Source organism: Talpa occidentalis, unplaced genomic scaffold, assembly GCF_014898055.3.
Source record: "Talpa occidentalis isolate TD23 unplaced genomic scaffold, MPIMG_talOcc4v2.1 talOcc4.3, whole genome shotgun sequence".
Taxonomy (NCBI): Eukaryota; Metazoa; Chordata; class Mammalia; order Eulipotyphla; family Talpidae; genus Talpa; species Talpa occidentalis.
In genome coordinates, this window is record NW_023603184.1 from 28456779 (window position 1) to 28480298 (window position 23520).

At 40.7% G+C, this 23520-nt stretch overlaps 1 protein-coding gene across 1 annotated transcript in view; it reads left to right on the plus strand.

The window, feature by feature from the left end:
• The window catches only part of PARVA (parvin alpha), a 143526-nt gene that overhangs the window by 86024 nt on the left and 33982 nt on the right, over positions 1-23520 (plus strand). Inside the window, exons 2-4 of the mRNA XM_037522682.2 lie at positions 7098-7187; positions 7269-7339; positions 8817-8919. Coding sequence (XP_037378579.1) covers positions 7098-7187; positions 7269-7339; positions 8817-8919 — 264 coding nt within the window. The remainder of the gene's footprint in view (positions 1-7097; positions 7188-7268; positions 7340-8816; positions 8920-23520) is intronic.

The window sequence follows — 23520 nt, forward strand, 5'->3', positions numbered from 1 at the left end:
CCAAACAGCTGTGTCAAGCAGAGAGAAATGTGGTGAGAGCCTGCCAGTCTGTGGAGGCCACCAAGACTGGCTGCCATGTTTACCTGATGCTTTATATTATGGCCACTGGAACCGGTTTCCTTTTAGTTAAAATTTAAAATGCTCTAGTTTAAAGGCTAGAATAAGGGACACTGGGATATTGTTGCTGCTGCTTCTTTTTTCATTTGGCAATCTCACTTAGAAGAAAAGTGAACCCACATGTTGTAGGCAAGAGTGTGTATTAAGAACAGAACCCATGCTCTTAACCAAGAAAGCTGTAGTACAAGCCCCAGCAATCTGACTGGGGCTACCAGAGGGGAAGCAGGGGAGGGAGCACAGTGGATTATGTTGGTAAAGTATGGGTGCTTGGGTGGTGGGTGTGGTGTGGTGTGGTAACAACACCTGAAGGGGGAGATCCTATACTTCCAAAAATACAAACACTGTTGTAAAGCATGATTACCTCAATTTAAAAACAAAAGGTGTTGTAGACAGAATCGTAGTATAATGGTTCCTCCAAAATGTCCAGATCCCAATCTCTGGAATCTGTGAATGAGTTACTTTACATCAACAATGGGAAGTTAAGGTTGCAAGTGGAATTTTGGTTTCTTATCTGTGGACCCTAAAACAGTAGATTGTCCTGGATACAGCACCCAGTGTAATCATAGAGTACTTAAAAAATGGAAGAGGGAGGTAAAGAGGTCAGAGGAATACAAAGTGAGAATGATTCAATCCTCCCTCCCCGTTGTTGGCTATGAGGTTGAAGGAAGGGCACCACAAGCCAAGGAAAGCAGATGGCCTCTAGAAGCCAGAAAGGGATTAATCCCTAGAGCCTCTGTAATGGAACATAACCCTATAGAACTGTGAGGATAAGAAGTCTGTGTTGTTTCAAGCCACCAAGTGGGTGGTGATTTGTCACTACAGCAAAAGAAACTAAGACAAAAGACCGCACCTGGATTATGCATAGGTAAAATTTCCAAAGGAGATTGTTAGACCGCTGCACCGTCAGTGGTGATGGTTGTACTAGCACAACATGCCCCTTGTTGGGGAAGCAGAGTGATGCTGCCTGGCAGCCTTCAGTTACGACGAAGAGCTGTCTTTTCATCTCAGCCCTGGAAACAAACAAAAAGTGCACTTTCTTCTTGAAAACATGGGTTCTTGCTTGGAAGTGAGTACAGCTTGTACTGTGTATGGCACTGAAACAGTCTCTGCTTTCCTGTGATTCTATAGGGCTTAGCAAATGTTGCGTAAGTCCCTATGGTCTCCTTGGTGATGGAAGAAATATATATGTGTCTCATAAAATCATGGATTTCCTCCCAGGGAATACTATTTGGTTTTAAAAAAGCAAATTTGGGCTGATTTTTTAATATATTATTTTTTCCAATCATTTCATTTTTAATTACAAGGTAATATATAGTTCCTGTGTACCCTAAACCCAGTTTCCATTCTTATTTACACCTCAGCATTAGTGTGGTTCACTTGTAACTATTTGTTACAATACAATTACAGTGTTGAAATATTATTGTTAACTAAGGTCCACAGTTTATTTAGTTTTTAAATTTCTTTAGATTTCTTTAGTTTTTACCTCCTGTGCTTTTTCTGTGCCGGGGTCCCATGGAGGAAATCACTTTCCATCTAGCTATTAATTCTCCTTCGGTTCCTCTTGGCAGTGACAGTCTCAGACTTTCCTTGGGTTTGATGACCTTGACAGTTTTGAGGAAGACTGGTCAGATATGTTTTGGGATATCACTCTATTGGAATTTGATGTTTTTCATGACTAGGCTAGGGTTATGGGTTTTGGAAGGCAGATCTCAGCAGTAAGTGATTTTCATCATATCACATCAAATTGCCCGACTATGATGTTGATCTTACTAGGGTCAGTGCCAGATTTTTCTACTGTAAAACTACTCTTATTCCACCCCCTTCCATACTGAACTCTTTGAAAAACAGTTACTATGCATAGCCCACATGTAAGGGGTTAGGGAGAGGGTTATGCCCCCTCTCTTTGAGGGCATAGACTCTACATAAATTACTTGGAATTCTGCAAAGGTCTCTTCCATTTATTAATATACTCAATCATTTATATCACTGTGGATACTTATTTTGTGCTTTGAGTTATAATGTAATGTGACTTTACTTACTTTGTTGCTCAAATGGTTCTAGTTCCTTACTTCCTGATTTCAGACTCATCTTTTAGATTTCCTCTCCAGTCCAAGAATCAGCCACTTTTCCAAGGAACCCTGGTTCCTTTTATTAAGAATGGTTGTAGACACAAAGATCTGGGTACCAGATATGTTCATTGGAATGTCATTTCTTTTAGCTGCTCTCAGTTAATACAACAAGGAAAGATGTGTGTACATTAGATCAGGTATAACACCTATCTCCAAATATTTCTACATGTACCTATCTTTTTTTTTTTTCTAAAGTTTTTGTTTTTTTTTTTTAAAGAGGCACATATTTTATTTATTTATTTGTTTGTTTGTTTATACATGCACTGGGTACAGTCAGAAGGGCGGGAGGGTGAGAGAATTCACCAGAGCCAGAGCAGGGAGCAGAGCAGGCAGAAGGACCGGAGTACACTGCTGAGGGGAGCAGCGGGCGGCAGGAGAGGTCTGCGCGCCATGTGGGACCCTCCTCCGGTGGGCGGGGAGCGGAGCAGCTTGGGATCGAACCGGCGCCGCAGAGGCCGCGGGGAGCTTCGCAACCCAGCGCTCAACCGCTGCGCCAGCAGGGAGGCCCTCTACATGTACCTATCTTTATATTAAGCTAAACATGAGTTCTTACGGATGTCTTCTACTCTAATGACTTATTACCACATGGGTCATCCTAGCTTTCCCCCCTTGCTTATCTGTAACCTCCAACTCCACCATGCATATCACCACCATCCATTACTTCATTGTTCAGTTCCAGTGTATAGTTGGCCCTCCATATACGTGGCTCCCACATCTGTCAATTTAACCAATCATTACCTTTGATTAGTTGAATCATGAAGTCAACCATGTTGAATAGGAAAAAAAGAGTAAAAGAACCCACACTGTTCAAACTCGTGTTCTTCAAGAGTCAACTGTGTTTTCTCCCAGTCTGTGGTTTGTCTTTTCATTCTCTTAACAATATCTTCCAAAGAGTAGAAATTTTAATGAAGTCTAACTTTTCAATTTTTCTCTCAGGGATTGGTCCTTTCGGTGTTAAATATAAAAACTCATTCTCAAACCCTAGATCACATAGATTTGCTCCTGTGTTTGTTGTAGAAATTTTATACTACTGTGTTTTATTCTTAGGTTTGTAATCATTCTGGGTTAAATTTTGTAAAAAGTTTATCATCTGTGGATCTGTGTCTAGATTCATTTTTTGCATATGGGTCTTTAATTGTTCTATCACCATTTATCGATAAAACTATCCTGTCTGCATTGAATTGCCTTTGCCCCTTTGTCAAAAATCAGCTGACTGATTTTGTGGGCAGATATTTGTTTCTGGGTTCTCTTCTCTGTTCCACTGATCTCTGTGCCTGGACATTCTCTTTATACCCCTCATACACACACACCCACACTTTCTCTCTCTGACTCCCTCCTAGTGTTCTTTGAACCCCTGCACATGTTCTGGAGTATAGGAGATGTCTGCAGCTATACTGTTGCTCATGGAGAAAAGGAAAGGGAAATCACCATTCACTGCAGACCTACTGCTTTCATCCCTAATCCTGGTATACCCCCATCCGTGAGGGAGTTCAAGCTCCAAATCCCAAAAAACACCAAATTAACTGGCTTAAACAATAAAAAAACATAATACATCTCTTGTAACAAAACACATGAAGCCGGGGATGGTCACTTAATAGTATCAATAAGAGCCCTTTCTTTCTTTCTTTTAGGTCAACCTTAGCATATTAGTAGTTTCTTGGGGTAAACTTAATTCATGGCTACAAAATCGGTGCAGCAAATCCAGACATAACTCCCTGATGCAATAAAGATTAGAAGGAGAAAAATACTTTCTCTTCCTTGGGCTTCTCTTCAAATTGGAGGAAAGTTTTTTCTAGAAACTTCTAGAAATTTCTTCACAGAATTTTATATGACAAGGCTTGAACTCATCACTGATAAAAAAAAAACAAGACTATCATTATTTGTTTGATAATCTGTCAGGACCTCACCTAGAGGCATGGAGGGAAGGGTCTATACTGGAACAAAATGTGAGTTCTTTCAGCAGGGAAAAATAGTAAAATGTTGATTAGGAAATCTGCAGTGTCAGCTACACCCTTGTTTTATCAAGAATTGTTTCATACAGAATTTCCAAGAGGTTAAGCCTCTTACATAAGGTCCCACTGCTGATAAAAATAGAAGTAGGGTTCAAATCCAACACTTTCAAACTCCAAAGCCCATCCGCCTACTTTTTCTGTGGTGCAGCTAAAGCCAGAGTCAGCCTGCATTTCCAGAAAAGCCAAAGCCCCTTTCTCCTGGCGAGCACTTCAGGACTGCTCTTCTGCTTTCTCAAGCCCGACCTTTGGCTGGGCATTTAATCTGTTTATTAAGTTATGACTAATGGCGCTGCAAGACACTGAGGGCTGTACATTCAGACCTAGTTTTAGATGGTTAGGGGAGGTTTAAGGGATAAACATAATATTCATATTCCATGCTGAGAAAATTCAATTGCAGCTCTTTTCTCTTCTGGAGCACAGGGATTGGTGGGATTGGCGGGATTGGCGAGGGGCTTCTGCTGGGTCCTGCTTTGGCTTAATAGAAATGAAACCTCCAGAGCAGGCGGGCTGTTTGGGAAAGTGGCCACTAATGCAGCCCCATGGGGCGGGGGTCCAGGCCTGAACAGGGCAGTTTGCATATTCACTTTTACAAACAGTTGGCTCCGAGTCAGCAGTTAATGGGATGGGAATGATGTTCCTGTACTGAGTGATTTCCTGAAAAAAACATTTGCAATTGCAAACATATCTCTGCCTTTCTGCTCTGGTTTGTTATGTCTCTGAGAGTGAATTAAAGAGGCAGGGAGGGTGGAGAGGAGTGTTTCTGACTGGGGATTTTTCATCTGAAAACATTTTTAACAATAATCTACACAGAGAAAGAAGTTCCCGTACAGCTCCACCTTTAGGAGGTCTGGCTGAAAACACTACATTCCTGAGGGTATAAATATCCCTGTATTCACAAATTGGCTCTGGTTGTAAATGGTCCCAGGACAGAGACGATTGTTCTTTCCTTACAATATGTAAGGTGGAAATGATATCCCCAAAATGTATGTGTGGGGAGATGTGAAGTATGCCTGAAGCTCAGGTCAGGCCCAGGCTGGAGCTTTAATGTGGATATCAGCAGCACTTAGATCTATGGGCTCACCTAGGTCAATACCTCCCAGGTGAGTTCCCGGTGATGATGGAAGTTTTCTGCATCTGTGCTGTATAGTATGGTACCTTCTAATGACATGTGGGCCATCGAGCACTTGAAATGTGATCTGAATTTTTCATTCATTTCAATTTAAATATGTGCTATGGCTAATGGCTATCTTACTAAACAGTGTAGATCTGGGGAGATATAGATTGAGGAGAGAAGGCCCTAGGCAGGAGCTAGTTTTTTCACTGGCCTGTAATCCCAGCCTGGTACCTACATTTAAATGTGACTTTACTTCCAGTGCTTTGCATAATGATGCTTGTTAAGTAGTAGAAATCTTCTTTGCGAGAAATAGCCTGGATAAGAAAGCAACATGCCAGCTAGGGGAAATATAGAAGAAATTATGGAAGTCTCAGGAAGCATTTGATTTTTGCTATAAAGCAAATACAGTCCTATACTTTGAGTCATTTAAGCCTTGAAGGTGTCAATCTTAAGTTGTTTTGTTTTATGGAGGAGAATTATGTGTTGGTGGGTATCTGTGAATTTAGAGATTTAAGACAGTGACTGTCAAGGGCCCACAGCAACAGGCCTAAATACCAGCTTCATAATGTGAGTTGTGTCTCTTTAGGGTAGAGTGTGTTTCACTTTCTTTGTTAGGCAATCCCATTCCCTGTCCAACTGCAACCATCAGTGAGTTTGCTAATATGAAAGAACTCTTTGTAAGTGGCTGCCTGGTGCTTAAGAGTTCTTGCAAGTATATGCTGGCAATTGGTGAGGCCAGAGTCAGTGAAAAAAAATAAAATGGAAAGATGGGACATTGCTTTCCCTAAAGTTGATTGCAACTGTCATATTAGCTCTTAAGAAACTTGGTGATCAATGTCTTCAGAGAAAATGGTCTTTCTGTGCTTAATTGATGGAAAGTAATTATCCAGATTGGAACTGAATAGAGGTAAGGGGATTTAAGTCACTGCTTTCAGTGAGGTAATCCAAGGTCAGCTCTCAGCAAGTGTCCAACAACACACCACTGGTTTTGTGATACGATTTTTTAAGTCTTCCTGTTGGGGGCGGGTGCATGGAAGAAAGTGGGCTGTAAGTCTTTAATGGCCATTGACCTCTTACTTTTCTTAAAGAAAGTGCCCTTGTAGATTTGAGGGTTTGAAAACTGTAAAAGAATTTGCTGGGCATCAGTCGAGCTCCTCATGGTCAGCTGAGGAACCGGGCCTGGAAGGGCGAGGTAACCCCAGCATCAGTAGCTCCTCAGAGCTGAAAGGACAGAATCAGAGCCAGGGAGGATGTGGGGCTGGGGTGTTCTCCAGCAGGGGCTGAGGGAAGAAGGAAAGAGGTACTGTTCAGAACAATTCTCAGGGAAACCAGGAGGCAAAAGGCAGAGTCTTAAAACGCCAGTGCCCATCTCACTCCTATGATTATTTCTGAGAGGAGGCATATTTCTGTGCCATTGAGAATACCCCACCTCTCCTGAGAGGGGTGTGAGTTAACATTTGAAAGAGGTGACATGAAAGGTCCTTTAAGCAAGAAGAGGCAAGGACTCAATTGCAGGCTGAGTAACCTAACCTTAGTGTTATGGAGCCTCGCTTCACCTCACCCTGCCCCCAACACACAGCCTTATCCCACCCTCCCATCTGCCACACACATCACCACCCCACCCCCTACACACATTCCTACCCAACCACCCCCTATTCCTCCTCACATCCCCCCCACTCCCCCGTCAGTGGGCTGCAAGTGACTCTGCCTTCCTTCTCCTCACAGTCTCGGAGCTCCAGGAGGAGGGCATGAACGCCATCAACCTGCCCCTCAACCCGATCCCGTTCGAGCTGGACCCTGAGGACACCATGCTGGGTAAGTGGGTCTCTTGTCTCTCGGGGCAGCCTCCTGCCACCCAGCAGAACCGCCCCCACTGATTGCCTTTTCTTTTTAAAGAGGAGAATGAAGTTCGAACAATGGTGGATCCAAACTCGCGCAGTGACCCCAAACTCCAAGAACTGATGAAGGTAAGAAGAAACTGGGAGGCATCAGGGACCTCCCAGACTCGGCAGGCATCACTGCAGAGGGGATGAAAAATCACATCACTCCCTGCCTGCAGGTCAGGGGGCGGACAGCTAAAATGTGGGACATGACAAATGCCAGCAAAATGGTGTGGACTGAGCGTAAGTGCTGAAAACGCTGGCGGAAATGAGCTCACATTTGCAGGAACTTACCATTCACACCTTCTAGGACCATGGAAGGTACCCTGTGAAGTGGGATTTTGTTTCACCCCCATTTTACAGATGAGTAAACTGTGTAAAAGTGATTTACTTATGCTAAGTGGCAATGTTCTGTGTGATTCCATTTACATGAAATTGTCAAAAAAGCAAAACGCTAGTGGTTGCCTCAAAGCCAGTGGTCATGGGGGAGGGGAGGGGAGCGCAAAGGCACCAAAGGAAGCCTCTGGGTGAGAGAACCATTGTCCATCTTGACAGTGGTGGTTACACAACTGTGCAATGACCAAAACTCAAACTGGATAGTTAAAATTGGACTTTGTCGCATCTAAATAACTTAGTAAGCATTAACTTGTGCAGGCTGAGTTTCTTTCCTGATAAATGAAGCTAATGTCCCCTGCCCTCAGGGCTGTTATGTGGATTACTAAAATGAGACACCACATGGGACCCCTCTGCTCGGTACCTGCCACACAGTAGGCCCTCAGGTAATGGCAGCCTACTAAGATGTGGACAAGAAGAGTGCACTGGCCCCATGGAGAGGCACCTTAGTGGCAGGAGACAACATGTGCTTGAGAGTGAGGCAGAAAAGGGTTCAATTCCTCCTTCCTCGAGGCAGCTCCGTGACCTTGCACAAATTGTTCACAGCTGAATTTGATTCCCCTCCTGAACTCAATGACAATCATCTGACCAAGTGTCATAATGAGAGTGCAATATTTATTAGTAATTATTAAGATCCATTTTTGCTGAGTGTTGAGCCCTTGCCATATGCAGTTCTTTTCTACCACCTAATGTGGGAGATGTTTTTATCCTCACTTTTAAAGGTGGGAAATCAGGCTCAGATCAGATAACTAGCTGGTCTTACATTCATAGACCCCAGAGGTACAATACCCAGGTCCCTAGATGACAGGAACACAGGTTCACAGACCTCAATGGTGCACAAGTTGATCAGTGGCTAAATCAGGGATTTTCACACCAGTCTGGCATGCCAAAGCCCATCCTCACGCCCACCTGGTATTCTTTGTGAGCATTGTCTGCCATTAGGGTAAGGAATGGTAGAGGGGGCAGCAGGGGCTAGGGACACTGGGGCTTACACTTGAAAATGAACAGGCCTGTAGGAGCCGTACTCACAGCTCTGTCCACATACCAGGGTTTGCGGCTAGTTCTGCCGTATTCAAAATGTGAAGTTCTAAGGTCTGTCCAGGACAACAAAGATGGCTTATAAGAAAACACCCCATGACTCTTACTCTCATTCCCTTTCGCTCTCTTCAAGGTATTAATTGACTGGATTAATGATGTCTTGGTTGGAGAGAGAATCATTGTGAAAGACCTGGCTGAAGATTTGTATGATGGACAAGTCCTGCAGAAGCTGTTCGGTAAGAGGAGGCTTGACTGTTGCAGAGGATGTCTTTATTCGGTGGGCGGATAGGTCTCTTCTAGTTAGAAGTTGTGCTGTTTTCAGGTATTCCAGTTCACCTGGGATGGAGGACAGATAGGCAGAGTGTGGTTGGTATCTGTTATACCAGACTTAATCACAGAGGGAGCAACCGAGGGTCATCCAACCAGTAGAGCAAAGACTTCACGGTAGGACTAAAAACATGCCTTTTCCTCTCTTCAAAAAATTGTGCATTCATGTACACACCTTTGTAGCTCTATTTACGTGTGTGTGTGTGTGTACCTGTCACCTATGGACAGGTGCATGTGTGTGTCCCTCTCCAGGTTGGGGGAAAGTATGTAGGAGCATGTGCCTCTGAGGTCCGGCCTCTGTGCAAGTGTCCATGTGTGTCCCTGCCTTGGTGCACAGCTATTCATACAAGCATTTATGGACGGGCTGGAGAGAAAGAATTCAGAGGTGATCTGAGTGTTGCAAGGCTGAATTCAGCTTGATGATTTTGCACTTCCCTTCACTGTACCCAATTTGATCACTCATCCGAACCTTTCCCTAAGTTCTGGCTCTCATTCTGAGCTGCTCCCTTGGCACCTCAACCTGTGCACACTACACAGAGAGCTCATCTACTCCCCTAAAGAAGTGTTTCCCCCAACCGCACAGAAGCCCTTCTCCTATACCATCTATGGGGTGAAGGGTTCTCCAAGGCCCATTTCTTCTTGCTCAAAATCCTCTTGAATCCATCCTCCCTGCCTTTTTACTTGTCTGAACTATTAAAACCAATTTAAACTCACCTCTTTGCTCCCCATCTTAGCTACTCAAAACCATTCCCTACTCAGCCAACAGAGGAAGCTTTTCTAACCCCCAGTCTAATCTTGCCAGTACTTGCATATAACTCAGTGGCAAGCCCCCTCCCCCCGCAACCTGTGGGACAAAGTCCAGCCCATTAGTACAGCATTCCAAGCATTTCATCACCTGACCCCCAGCCGTCTTTTCAGCCTCACCTCCAGCCACTCCCACACGTGGCTCGGGCATGTGGATTGCTTAGAGGAGTGCCTGGCACAGTGAGTGCCTAGTAAATCTCTCTCATTGCTCTCATTGCCGATTTTATTTCTGTGTATACCATTGCTATTACATATGCTGTGCATGTCAGCACCACGATGCTTTTACCCATGTTATTCCATCTGCCTCTAAGGCCGGTCTTCTTCCTTTACCCGCAATTGCTCATCCTTCCAATCTCTAGAATCAATTAAAGGTGCCTCCCTCTTATAACACAATCATAAACGTAGACGTGATAGTCCTGTTCTCTTCTGTGTTATGATTCACATATGTGCAATATACATGCCTTATTTAGGACATCCCATGTTGTTTGTAGCCTCTTGTGGATGTGGGCTTCTCAGAGGCAGAAACCAGGTCTTTTTCTCCACTGCTGGCAGGTTACCTCGCACGTCATCTGGTATGTTGAACGACTCATTTATAAAAGCTAGTAATGTATAGGAAGCGAAACTGATTCGGTTCTCAAACATCAGTATTAAAGAGTGTTACTACCTAAATGCTTGTAAATGCAACTGAACAGTGAAGAAATGCAAGACCTCGGGCACAGGTAGGTATGGGAAAGCCCTGGCACTCAGGGAGCTTCCCTCCTAGTAATGGCAGCTTTCTCTTTCTGCAGCCAATTTCCAGTCAGGATCTCAAACTATCCCAAAATGTTCTACACTGGACTTTGAAAGCAAGGGTGGAATGTGGCTGTGGGTAATGGAACATGTTCGTGAAGGAATCTTGCCTCTGGAATAGTGACAGACTGTCCAGCATCACCTCTAAGTGGGCTGTAGCTACGGTACCCCAGATGCGATTATCTCAGCTCTCCTCCCTATGCTGGGAAGGTGCTGATGACAGATTGGTTGAGAAGAGAGGCATCACAGTTTAGACTCACTGTGGGCCTAAGATGCACACACACATCCAGAGCCACAGCAGGATACGCAGTGCATACAACCAGTTTGCAGTTGAAAATGTGCAGCAAGAGCTCCTTAGAGGGATCCGTCTGGAGATATTTTTGGGTGTCCCCTCTGATCTTGCGTTCCCCTCTGGCTATTTTTCTATCTTCCTTCTTTCCAAGCCAACTTTCTCAAAAGAATGTTTGGCACTCACTCGATCTGCTTCTACCACCACTAATCATTCCCTTCTGAGGTACAGGCTGGAGGCCAACCACATCCATCCACCCACTCTTTCTACCAGGGGTCAGTTTTGACCTCCTCTTAGGTGTACTGCAGCAGCAGCTGACTCTACTGACCGTCTCACCCCCATCCCCCAGCCAGGGGGTTCCTGTTATCTCTTGCTGCCCTGCTTCGCTTGCCTGTGACGCCCACTTCTGTCTTCATCACTCCTGTAATAGTTGGGATTTGTTAGTCATCCTTCCTTGGCCCTCTGTTTTTTTTCTACCCCTACAGTTTCAACCATTACCTACATGATAATCACTCTCAGATCTGTATCTCTGAGCAGATCTCTCTGAAGCTGTCCAGTTATCTTTTGACTACATTCCACACATCTCCATCTGATGTCATATGAGCCCCTTATAACCAACCTGACCTGCTTATCTTCCTGCTGCTTACCAAATCCATTGTTTTCCACCTCGATGAATGGTATTACAACCAGGTAGCAGTGACTCATGTTCGAAAGTAGGAGCCACCCTAGATTGCTCTTCAGCCCTCATATTCAGTTACAAACCCTGACAGCTGTACTCCCAATCAGTTAGCATGTGAGACGCACCGAGACAAGCACCTGACTCCCTGGGCCAGGGCGGTGGGGCTGCTGCCATGATCCTGCTGCCCCCTTAGCTCAGAAACTCATTTTTCTTAGTTTCTTTGGCTCCAAAATCCTTTTCTCTATGTCATGCTGTTTCCTGCCCCAGTAGCATGCTGAAGTCCTCCCAAATCTCTATTTTGCACTATTTGTCATACACTTTAAAGCCACAGGCCATTTGTCACACTTTCAGAGTTGTAACCATAGGACAGAGAGCGCCTGTCTACCCAGCTTCCCTAGCTTCCTCTAGAATTAACATCTTACCAAAACTAAGAAATTAACCTTAGTGCCGTGTAATCTAAATTACAGAATTTAGACTTTTCCAGTTTTTACCTCCACATACCTCTTTGGGTCCAGGATAGACTCTAGACACTCCACTGTGTTGTCTCGACTCCTTAACATCCTCCATCCGTGAGAGTTTGACTGTCATTCATGACCTTAGCACTTTTGAAGAGGACTAACAAGTTATTTTGTAGTGTCATCCCCAAAAGGAAGATAGAAAAAGAGCCAGAGGGGAACAGAAGATCAGACGGGGCACCCAAAAAATATCTCTAGACTGATCCCATCAAGGAGCTCTTGCTACATATTTTCAACTGCAAACTGGTTTGTGTGTACTGCCTGTGGCACCTTAACCTCATGATTAGATTAAGGCTCTACACTTGGGGGAGGAATACTGCAGAAATGTGTCCTTTCCAGCATGTCATCACGGAGAGCATGTGATGTTAACATGACTTGTTATTGGCGATGTAAGCTTGACCCTTTAAGATAGTACCTACCAAATTTCTTCACTGTAAAGTTACTGTTTTTCTCTTTGTAATTAACTTACAACAAGGGTGACACTTTCACTATGCAAATACCTTATTTCTCAAATTTCTCCAACTAATTTTAATCAGAATATATGATATAGTTATTACTGTGATGTTCTAGTAGAGCTTTTTTAGTTTGCTTATTCTGCTGCATTTGTTAACTGGAATTCTTCTGTAAGGAAAAGTCCAGAGCTCGCCATTTACTTACTGATCCAGCTGGGTACTCACTATACAAGGTAGGTTGTAAAGCAATCCTATCATTGTTCGCTTTTTGCTCATTTACTTCCAGCTTTGACCACAGGGCACTCTCAAGTTAGTTCTGGGTACTTTAGCACAGATAATCAAACACCTATATGCCTAGTACAGTGCTAACACCTCATTGCCCTGTGATTAATCAGGGGTGATCAGTTCCAGAAATACAGCTTCAAACTGTACTGTGGCCTCGCACAGAGGAAGAGGAGAGGGCTGTTTGGGATCATTAAGCTTACTATGAAATACTTGGCTTAGAAGAAGCTAGAAATGGGGAAGAAGCTCACATCTCGGGATGTAGGTTATGGGTCTATGGTGATGACGTGGTGGGGCAGGGTCTCAGAATCTAGAAGTGAGCAAGATGCTGGAGCAGGGATCTCTTGGCAAAAGACTGTGTGTGTTTTGTTGTTAGGGTGACAGCCTAAACAGGTGGGCAGCCCTGACGTGAGAGGTGCATGTGACTGAAAAGCATTGGCTGGGTGTCCTGCCATCAGAAGCCCTGTGAGGGCTGTGTCATACCTGATTCTCCTTGCCGTGGCCAGATGCTACTTGCTTGGCAACGGTGTTGTCCCGCTTGCCCTTCAGAATCCCAGACAGGTCTGGGAGATCGTTCTGGGAATGCCTCCCCCAGTCTTTCTTTTCTAACCACCCAGCCCTGTTGCACCTGTTCTCTGGCTCCCCACTCACCCTGGCTGCAAGTCAGGTTTACCTGGAAGCAGATAGCGATTTCTTCTACCCAAAGCCTTGTCTCAACGAGGGAGGTAGATCTTAGAAAGTATAGATAATCAAGCAGAGAGTGGAAAGGGGCAGGGAAATGTACATTAGTAAGGATGGCAACTCTCTGTGGCCAGAAACCAGCAGACAGAGCACTTCAAAATCATTGTTTTCCGACACAGGGTGGCTGGGGCATGCACTCTGTGGCTCCTGTCACCATCACTGTGTGGTTAAGGATCCCCTATGTAGGAACTACCTCCGGATTGTACTCCTGGCAGAGAAACCCAGGGGCAGAGATGGACAGAGCCTCGGGCCAGACATGGGACTGTCACTGTGCTCGGAGCAGTCTGCAGAACAGAGGTGGGCCAGGGAGGCTGGAGGGCATAGCAGCTGCTCCCTCTGGCCCTACTGTTTCTCTGTACTATTGGTGGTGCTCACAGGGAAAAATCAGATGCTAGCCACTTTCATGAGGCCCCCTCCCATTCCCACAGAATGTCAGCCCTATGTATATCTTACAAAAACTCCCTACCTTCCAAAATGAAAAGGAAGTTTCTTCCCCTCCCCATGCAAAAGATTTACCCAATTTCTTATGCACAGATTAACCATTTCTCAGGGTGCCTGATAGAAACCACATCCTCCCCTCCTGGATAGGGGTACTCTTAGCCTGTGGCACCAACAAATTAGTCACAGAATAGTCCAGAGTGGGGACTCATTTATCAGCCTTTGTTACACACTTGCATCCAAGATCATCTTGCTTTATTCATATCCACACTACATAGTCCTAGACCTGACTGTGAGACAGAAGATAAAGGGTTCAAGAAATGCCTTCATAAGAGAATCATTTCATTTGAACACGGGCCACTGCCTGTTTCTTATTGAGGTTTCCTGACTTGGGATAACTATGAGTTTCCTTATGGTATGTTTTATTCGATTGATAATTATCTTTAAACACGGGCCTGTATAGGAACAGAAAACACCTGTTTTGAGGGATGAAAATCATGAGGTTATAGGGTCTTCCTTTTGGCTTTCACAATAGCATATGGTTGAAACAGGATATCTTCTTTAGGCATGAGGCCAAGAAGGGTCCCTTGGGCATAAAAGTTCTACAGGAGAGGTTTTTGTTTGGGGGTGTCTTTCCCCCAGTACACCCTAACATTAGCTTAATCTTGACCAATAATATTCACTAACCAATAATCATTTTGATTTGCTATATGCTAACAGCTGAATTTAAGTATGTAAGTAAATAGGTCATAGTGCTGCCTTCAGGTAACTCACAACCTAATAGTGCAATGGCCTGCAGAATATCAAGCAGGAATTAGAGAAAGGCATCTTGAAAGAGGGCTCATTTCAACGAAGAGTTGGAAGGAGAATTTCAACCAGATGAAGGAGAACATTCTGGTCAGCACAATGAGAAAGTTGCTGGTAAGCTCCTGTGGACTTTGGTGTGAATGTGATATAGAGACAAGGACGATGTGAGTAGTGTGTATGACGACCAAGAACACCAACACCGGATCTTGGCTTATCCAATAATGGAAAGCAGAGCTCCTTAGAGAATGGGCAGTGACTACGAGGGGGGCGAGGCAGAGAAGGGATGATCCTAGAGCATCTTGCAGTAGCAAAGAGAGGTGATGAGGAAAAATATCTATGAGGCAACATGTTGAAAGTGTTCAGAATCATCCTGAAAGAGCTCCCACTGGTCAAAGATGGATAATTTGTGCAAAAAAAAACTAACAGTAGTATTGGTTTATAACCCACAGTGTAAAATAAGGATCCGTAAGTCCATATTAATGTAAATAACTAAATAAAAGACAAGAGAGACCGTTCCTTTAAAATAATTCCAGGGCCTCCCTGGTGGCGCAAGGGGTTAAGCACCACACTATGAAGCAATCCAGACCTCTCCTGCTCACCTGCTGCTCCCCTCAGTAGTGTATTTCAGTCAGTCTGCCTGTTCTGTTCCCCACTCTGTCTCTGGTGAGTCCTCTTACCCCCCGCAACTCTGGCCTGTACCCCAGCTCTTATATGCATAAATAAATCTTTAAAAAAAATAATTTTAAATAATGTATGTAGTTACAATCCCTTCAAGGAGGTGAAGGTTAACACCTCACCCCTAGAGGGGACTACACTCAGTGAATGCCTCCAAGTGATTAATGGAAGGCAGGTAGCTTCAGAGTGGAGAAACCTGGTACAGAGACTACTTTGGCGCAGTGATCAAGGTTCACATCACCAGTGATAAGCCTTGCGAATATTAAGTACTCTTGACTTGATGTGATGAAAGAACATTTCATCTATGTCATCTTCCGCCCCCAAACCCATAACCCTGTCTGAGACAAACAGGGGAAAAAAAGAAAAAACAGCACTCCTCAAAATTGTCATAGTCATGAAAAAATAAGTCTAAAAACTATACCAAATAGAACAGACTAAGGAGACAAAATGAGTAGGTGTGTATCTTGGACACAGATTTAAAAAAAAGAAAAAAAGGACAGGAAAAAACTAGTGACACCCAAATAAAATAGAGCTTAGTAAAGTCACTGGACAAACATACCACAATGGGTTTACGATGGGTGAAACTTGCGCCACCAGGGTATTCAGGAACTGTCTTTTCATGTTTCCCTACCTCTCAAAACTATTCTAAAATAGGAATCTTATTTAAAGAAAGATGATGAATCCATATTACAGAAGACAAAGTATTTTAGACTATCCATGAGCAGTGGATACTGTGGATCCTACAGTGGATAACTACATACATAATGAGCAAAGCAATGTATGATGAGAAATGGACTTTAAGAAGGGGTAATCTAGGAACAAACAGTAGGAGAGTTGTTTAGAGGCAGTAGAGGAAACTCCAGCAGACTATCTCCTGTGAGATAATGATGGCCTTGAACTAGAGGAGTGGCAAGTATGGATGGGGAAAAGCTTTAAGAAACCTAGTTATATTGGGCCTCCCCTGGTGGTGAGTGCTGAGCTGCGAAGCTGCCACAGCCTCTGCAGCACAGGTTCAAAGCTTTAAGTAAACCTAGTTATATCGGGCCTCCCCTGGTGGTGCAGCGGTTGAGCGCTGGGCTGCGAAGCTGCCCGCAGCTTCTGCAGCGCCAGTTCGATCCCCTGCTCACCGGTGAGGGTCCCACCTGGTGCGCAGGCCGGTTCGGTCCCCGGCCGCCGCCGGCGCCGGTTCGGTCCCCGGCCGCCGCTGGCGCCGGTTCGGTCCCCGGCCGCCGCCGGCGCCGGTTCGTGTATTTCTTCGTCAGTCTGCCTGTTCTGTTCCCTGTACATACCCAGTGCTTGTATAAATAAATCCAATAAAATTATAAAAAGAAATCTAGTTAGGGAAGTAATAAAAAGTGAGCTAAAGTAAACATGGAGTGACTCTAAATGGTGGGTATTGAATGGGACTGCACAGTGAATCCCAAAAGGAACAGCATCTTAAAGTTTCAAAATCAGTATTATGAGAGTTGTTTGCCCACCCCAAATAACTCCCAAAATAAAATTATCTGACTCAAATCACCAAACACATAAAAGCCACAATGAGCAAGCATTAACAGAATAAGCCAGATTCATAAATGTGACAAAAATTTGCAACTGATGAGTTGTGTAGAATATATGTGTATTATGTCAATATCCAGACAATATATACTATGAAAACTGTAGACTATCAAAATGCTATTCAAAATACAATAGTTTACAAAATCAACTTACAAGTAGCTGTTGTATTTTTTTATATATCAAGAATGGACTAGAAAAAAATTCCAGTCACTTGAAATAAATAGGAATTAAACTATGGAGGTGAAGGACTTGCACAGTGAAAGTTACAGGATATATCATCTAAAAGATTTAGATCATGACATGGAACAATATTCCATGCTCATGGATAGACTCAATATTATTTAAAATGACTATTCTAGCAAAAGCAAAGTACACATTAAGTGTGATCCCTATCAAAATGCTAACATTCTTCAAAGAAATTGAACAGTTTTTAAGTTATATGGAATCACAGACATCCTCAAATAGCAAAAACAATTCTGAGAAAAAAGGAGGTATCATGCTACCTGATTTTAAGCTATATACTATAAAGCAACAGACCTAAAATCATTATGGTATTAGACTAGAAATAGTTACTCAGTTGCACAGAATCAAAAGCCCAGAAATAGTTCCACATACATAACAATACTTAATTCATGATAAAGGAGCCACAGCCATACAAAGAGGAAAGTACATCACTCTAACTCTATGCACAAAAAAATTCTAATTGGAGTAAAGATTTATTTTTTTATTAAAATTTTATTTTTATATTCCCCATACAATTGCAACCCCCTTATTTTGACCCCAATCCCTCCTTTCCCTGCCCCTCATTGTTTGTGTCTCTGGTTCATAGTTGTTTGTTGATTTTGATTTTTTCTTTCTTATAACTATTCTTTTTCCTGGTCCCTTATTTAGGTTTTCTAGATTCCTGCTATGAACGAGACCATCCGGTATTTTTCTTTCTCTTTCTGGCTTATTTCGCTGAGCATGATCCCTTCCAGTGGAGTAAAGATTTAGATACAGAACCTGCAGCAACAAAATATACAGAATAAAACATTGCCAGTACATTTCATGACATTAATGATAAAGTTTTTGGAGACTCGCCCCCTATAGCTAGGAAAATAAGCAATTGGGAATACCTCAAGTTAAAAAGGGTTTTCACGGCAAAAAAAAATGTATATATATATATGATTTAAAAGACAGCCAGCTGAATAGGAGATATTACACAACTGACAAGGGTTTAAGGATATATAAAAACTTAGTTTAACAAACCACCCAATTAATAAGTGGGAGGCATATCTGAACAGCCAGGTCACCAAAGAAGATATCCAGGTCAAAAGATACATGAAAAATGTTCATTATCACTTTCCCCCTTAGTAAAACAGGTCAAAATCACAATGTCCTTTGAGAGCAAGGGAACAGAGGGGAAATGCTGCAACAATTAGCATATAATAACAATTAGCAAAATGGCAATAAATTCATAGCTGTTAATAATCACCTTAAAGATAAATGAACTAAATTCTCCAGTCAAAAGACAGAAGATGTATGGATAAAACAGTACTAATCTAAATATTACCTTAGGAGATATACTTCAGATTTTAGGACACAGACTAAAGTTAAGGGATGGAAAAAGTTATTCCATGAAAATGACAATATGGAGCTGGTATAATCATACCTATATCTGACAAAATAGACCTTAAAACAAAATGTAATAAAACAAAGGGCATTAGGTAATGATAAAGGGATCAACAGAAGAGGATATAACAGTTGGTAATATATTTAAGTGCATAAATATTTACAACAAAACTAAAGGTAGAAATTGACCACACTACAGTAATTGTTGGGGACTTTAATAACCCACTTACATCAATGGACAGATTGCCCACACAAGGAACGTTAGCAAGGATTCATCAACCTTAACATAATAGAGCAGATGATCTTATCATATGCAAAACATTCCATTCAAAAGCAGTGAAGTACACATATTTTTCAAGTACACAAGGACCATTCTACAGAATGTGTCACATTAAGCCACAAAACAAGTCTCAATAAATTTAAGATTGGAATCATACCACCCATCTTTCAGAACACAATTGTATAAAAGTAGAAATCGATTATAAGAAGAAAATTGGAAAATCATAAATATGTTGAGCTTAAACAACATAATGCTAAACAACCAATGGATCAGTGAAGAAATCAAAGACAAAATCAAAAAATACTTTAAGACAAAATGGAATCTCAACATACTAAAAACTATAGGACACAACAAATTGTGCCCAAAATTAAGTTCACTACAATATAGGACTAATTCAAGAAACAGCACTACAAAAAGGACAAGTGAAGCCCAATATTAATAAGAGGAAGGAAATAAGTATTAGAGTGGAAATAGAAACTAAAAAGGCAATAGAAAAGATTAAAAAGTAAATGCTCATTTTTTTAAAAGATAAAACTGACACTTAGGTAGACTTACCAAGAAAAAAAAAATTCAATTAAATAAAACAAAAATATTCAATTAAATAAAACCAGAAATGAAAAAGAAATTAGAGTTGATACACAAATTCACAGGATCACAAAAGGCTACTAAAAATAATTATGCCAACAAATTGGACAACCCAGAAGAAATAAATTCCTCTAAACCCACTCTTACAAGACTGAATCAGGAATAGACAATCTGAATAGAATAATTGCTAGTAAGAAGAAAGTTCAGGACTTAATGGCCTATTTGAGGACTTCTACCAAACTTTCAAAGAAGATACACCACCTGTTCATCTCAAACTCTTTCAAAACATTGATGTGGAGGAAATGCTGTCAAAATGATTTTACAAGGGCAGCATCACCCTGATGCCAAACTAGACTAATCACAAAAACTGATAATTATAGGCTAATATCCCTAATGAACATAGAGGCAAAAATCCTCTGCAAATTACTAGCAAACTGAATTTAACAATAAATACAACAATTATGTTAAAAAGACCATACGCCTTGATTGAGTGGGAATTTTTCCAAGGTTGCAAGATGGTTCAACATTTGCAAAACAATGATATACCACATCAAGAAAGTAGAGTATGAAAATCATGATTATAGCAATAGATTCACCATTGACAATTTTAAAGTAGGTACTGACAGAAAATTCATCCTATTGACAGACAACATAAGCTCAGGATATGTATTTTATCTTCCTTATGATTTTCTTAACATAATTTCTCTACTTTTCTAAAAATATAGTATATAAAACATGTAACATAAAATATATGTGTTAATCAACTTTTATCTGTAAGGCTTCCAGGTGATAGCAGTAATTAAGTTTTTTTTGGGGGGGTCAAAAGCTATACATGAATTTTTCAACTATATGGGAGGTGCAGAAGATATTGGTGTCTACACCCATGTTGATTAAGGATCAATGGTACTAAGCATAAATTTAACCAAGGATGTGAAAGACCTACACAATGAAAACTATGGGGCATTCATGAAATAAACTGAAGGCAAAAGAAATTGAAAGATATTCTGTGCTTATGAATTGGAAAAATTAATATTGTTAAAAAGTTCACTCTACTCACAGCACTCTACAGATTTTATGCAATCCCTATCAAAATTCCAATGACTTTCTTTCCACATAAATAGATCAATCCTAAAATTCAATAAAATATCCCATATAATAAGCAAAGCAAATTGAAAAAGAACAAAGCTGACAATACCATGCTCCCTGGTTTCAAACTATTACAATGCTGTATTAATCAAAACAGTATGGTACTAACATAAAAACAGACATAGATCAATGGAATGCTGTAGAGAAACCAGAAATAAACCCACACACATTATCAATTTATGACAGTACCAAGATATAAGGTAGAGAAAGAACAATAAATGGTGTCAATAAATGATGTAAGGAAAACTGGACAGCCAAATGCAAAAAAATGAAACTGAATATCTTATACCATGCAATCAACTGAAAAAGGATTAAAAACTTGAATATAAGACCTAAAGTAACAAAACTCTTAGGATCCAGTAAGCTCCTTGATATCAATCTTAGTGATATTTTTGGCTCTGATTCTAAAACCAAGGAAAACAAAAATGAAAATAAACAAATGGAACTGTATCAAGCTAAAACGTTTCTACACCGTGAAAAAGAAAATATCGACAAAATGAAAAGGCAACCTACTGGAAGAGAGGCTATTCACAAATCATGTATCAGATAAACAGTTAATATCCAAAATATAGAGCACTCATACAACTTAACTAAAACTAGTCTGGTTTAAAAATGGATCTGAACATTTTTCCGAAGAAATCAAATGACTGAGACATGAAAAGGTATTCAACATCAATAATCATCAGGGAAATCACATCTGTCAGAATGACTGTCATTAAAAAAAAAAAAGACATGTTGGTGAAGAAGTGGAGAAAAGGTAGCCCTTGTATATTGTTGATGGGAATGTTAATTGATGCAGTCATTATTAAAAAACAGTATTTTTCCTGAAAAAAAAATTAAAAATACAACTATATGATCCAACTATTCCACTTTTGAGTACTTATCTGAAGAAAATCAAATCAGTAATTTGGAAAAATATATGCATCCCTATGTTAATTGCAGAATTATTTCCAATAGCCAAGATATAAAAACCACCTAAGTGTCCATTGACAGATGAATGGATAAAGATGTTTAGATAGATGAATGGATAAAGATGTGTAGACTCATGCATTACTTAATGTCATTTTAGTCGGCAATGGATGGCACATACTATGGTGGTCCATATAAGCTGTAACATCTGACTTCTGTGTGTATTAGGCTGTGTCATCCAAGTTTGTGTAGTTATCCTCTATGACTTTCACATGACAAAAATCACTTAACAGAATCACCTAATGACATTTTGCTCAAAATACATCACTGTTATTAAATGATGTGTATCTATGTATGTAGTGGAATACTATGCAACCATAAAAAGGAAACCTTACAATGCCATGGATGGACCTTGAGGGTATTATAGTAAGTGAAATAAGTGAGACAGGGAAAAACAAATACCTTGTGGTTTCACTTATGTATAGAATCTTACAAACTAAACAAATAAAAGTAGTCTTAGATTCAGAGATTAGACTGGTGCTTACCAAAAAGGAAAGGTGTTGGGAGATGAGTGTAATAGATGAATAGGATCTAGAGATATACATTTTCAGTTTTAAAAATAAGTAAGTCATGGAGATACAGGGTACAGCCTGAGGTTCATGGACAATAACACAGTATTGCAAATTTGAAAAATTGCTAAAAATAAATGGGAAATCCTTATTGTGGTGACATTCTGCATTGTGCGGGAATATCAAATTACTATATTATACTCCAGAAAACTAATACAATGTATGTCAATTATACTTCAATTTTTAAAAGACAAAGATTGTTAGGCTAACAACAAAACAAAATATTGCTGTATACAAGGCATTCCTTGTATATTCAATACATGAGAATACAGAAAAGTTGAAAGAAAAAGTAGAAAGTTTTATAGATAGACTAATGCTAACGCAGAGAAGGCTGGAAAAACTATTTTAGTATCAGACAAGGTAAAATGCATTTACTACAGAATCTCTGCATATCAATGAAACTGAAGTTACTAGAAAAATACAGACCTTTTAATACAATTCTGTGCATCAAATATATAAAATTCAAAAAGGGCAATCAGATACACAAAGAACTTAATTATGCCATCGCAGATTTTACATGTCTTTCTTAATAAAACATTAAGTAAAAAGTTCATTAAGGATAAAGAAGATTTTAACAACAGTTAACTGGCAACACTCCTAAAGAGAATTCTCATTCTTTTGACTGTACATGGAACACTTACAAAAATTTGACTGTGTCCAAAAAGAAAATCTCAACAGCTACATAGACTGTATGCTCTGACCGTGATGCAATTTAAAAAAAAAAAAAGAACTTTTAACTAACCTTCCCTATATATTTGGAAACAATTTTTTTTCATAACTCAGGAATCACTAGAATTTGTATTTTAATTTTTTGAAGGGTGGTTATATCAATAGAGATATTATGGCAATTGTATTAGAGCAGTTCTTCTACCAAACTAATTGAGTTTAGGCTGCCCTGTCTTGCTATTCCAGAACTTTTTGAAATTCCAGAACTTGTTTCATTGTTTAAAAATAATCTCTCCATAAGTACATGTGGATGCTAATTTCAAAAACAGATTCACAAAATCTTTCCTACCTGAGAAAATTTTCTAAATAATATATTTCAAAATCATGTCTACTACTTTATAGCAAGTTAAATAATGACAAATAATTTATAGAATGATGGAAACAAGGGAGAAACAATTTCCTGGAAGAATAAAATTTCAGCAAAAGAAAGTTTTCATAGAGCTAGCTAAATTAGCCTAATAAAGAACCTAAAAGGAAAACTAGGAGGCTTGAAAGCAGAAATTATCTTAAATCCTTCATAACAGTGAGTGAAATTACTATTTATGTGCACATCTCAAAATTTTGACTATTTTAAAAATATAGGGTAGGAATAGCAG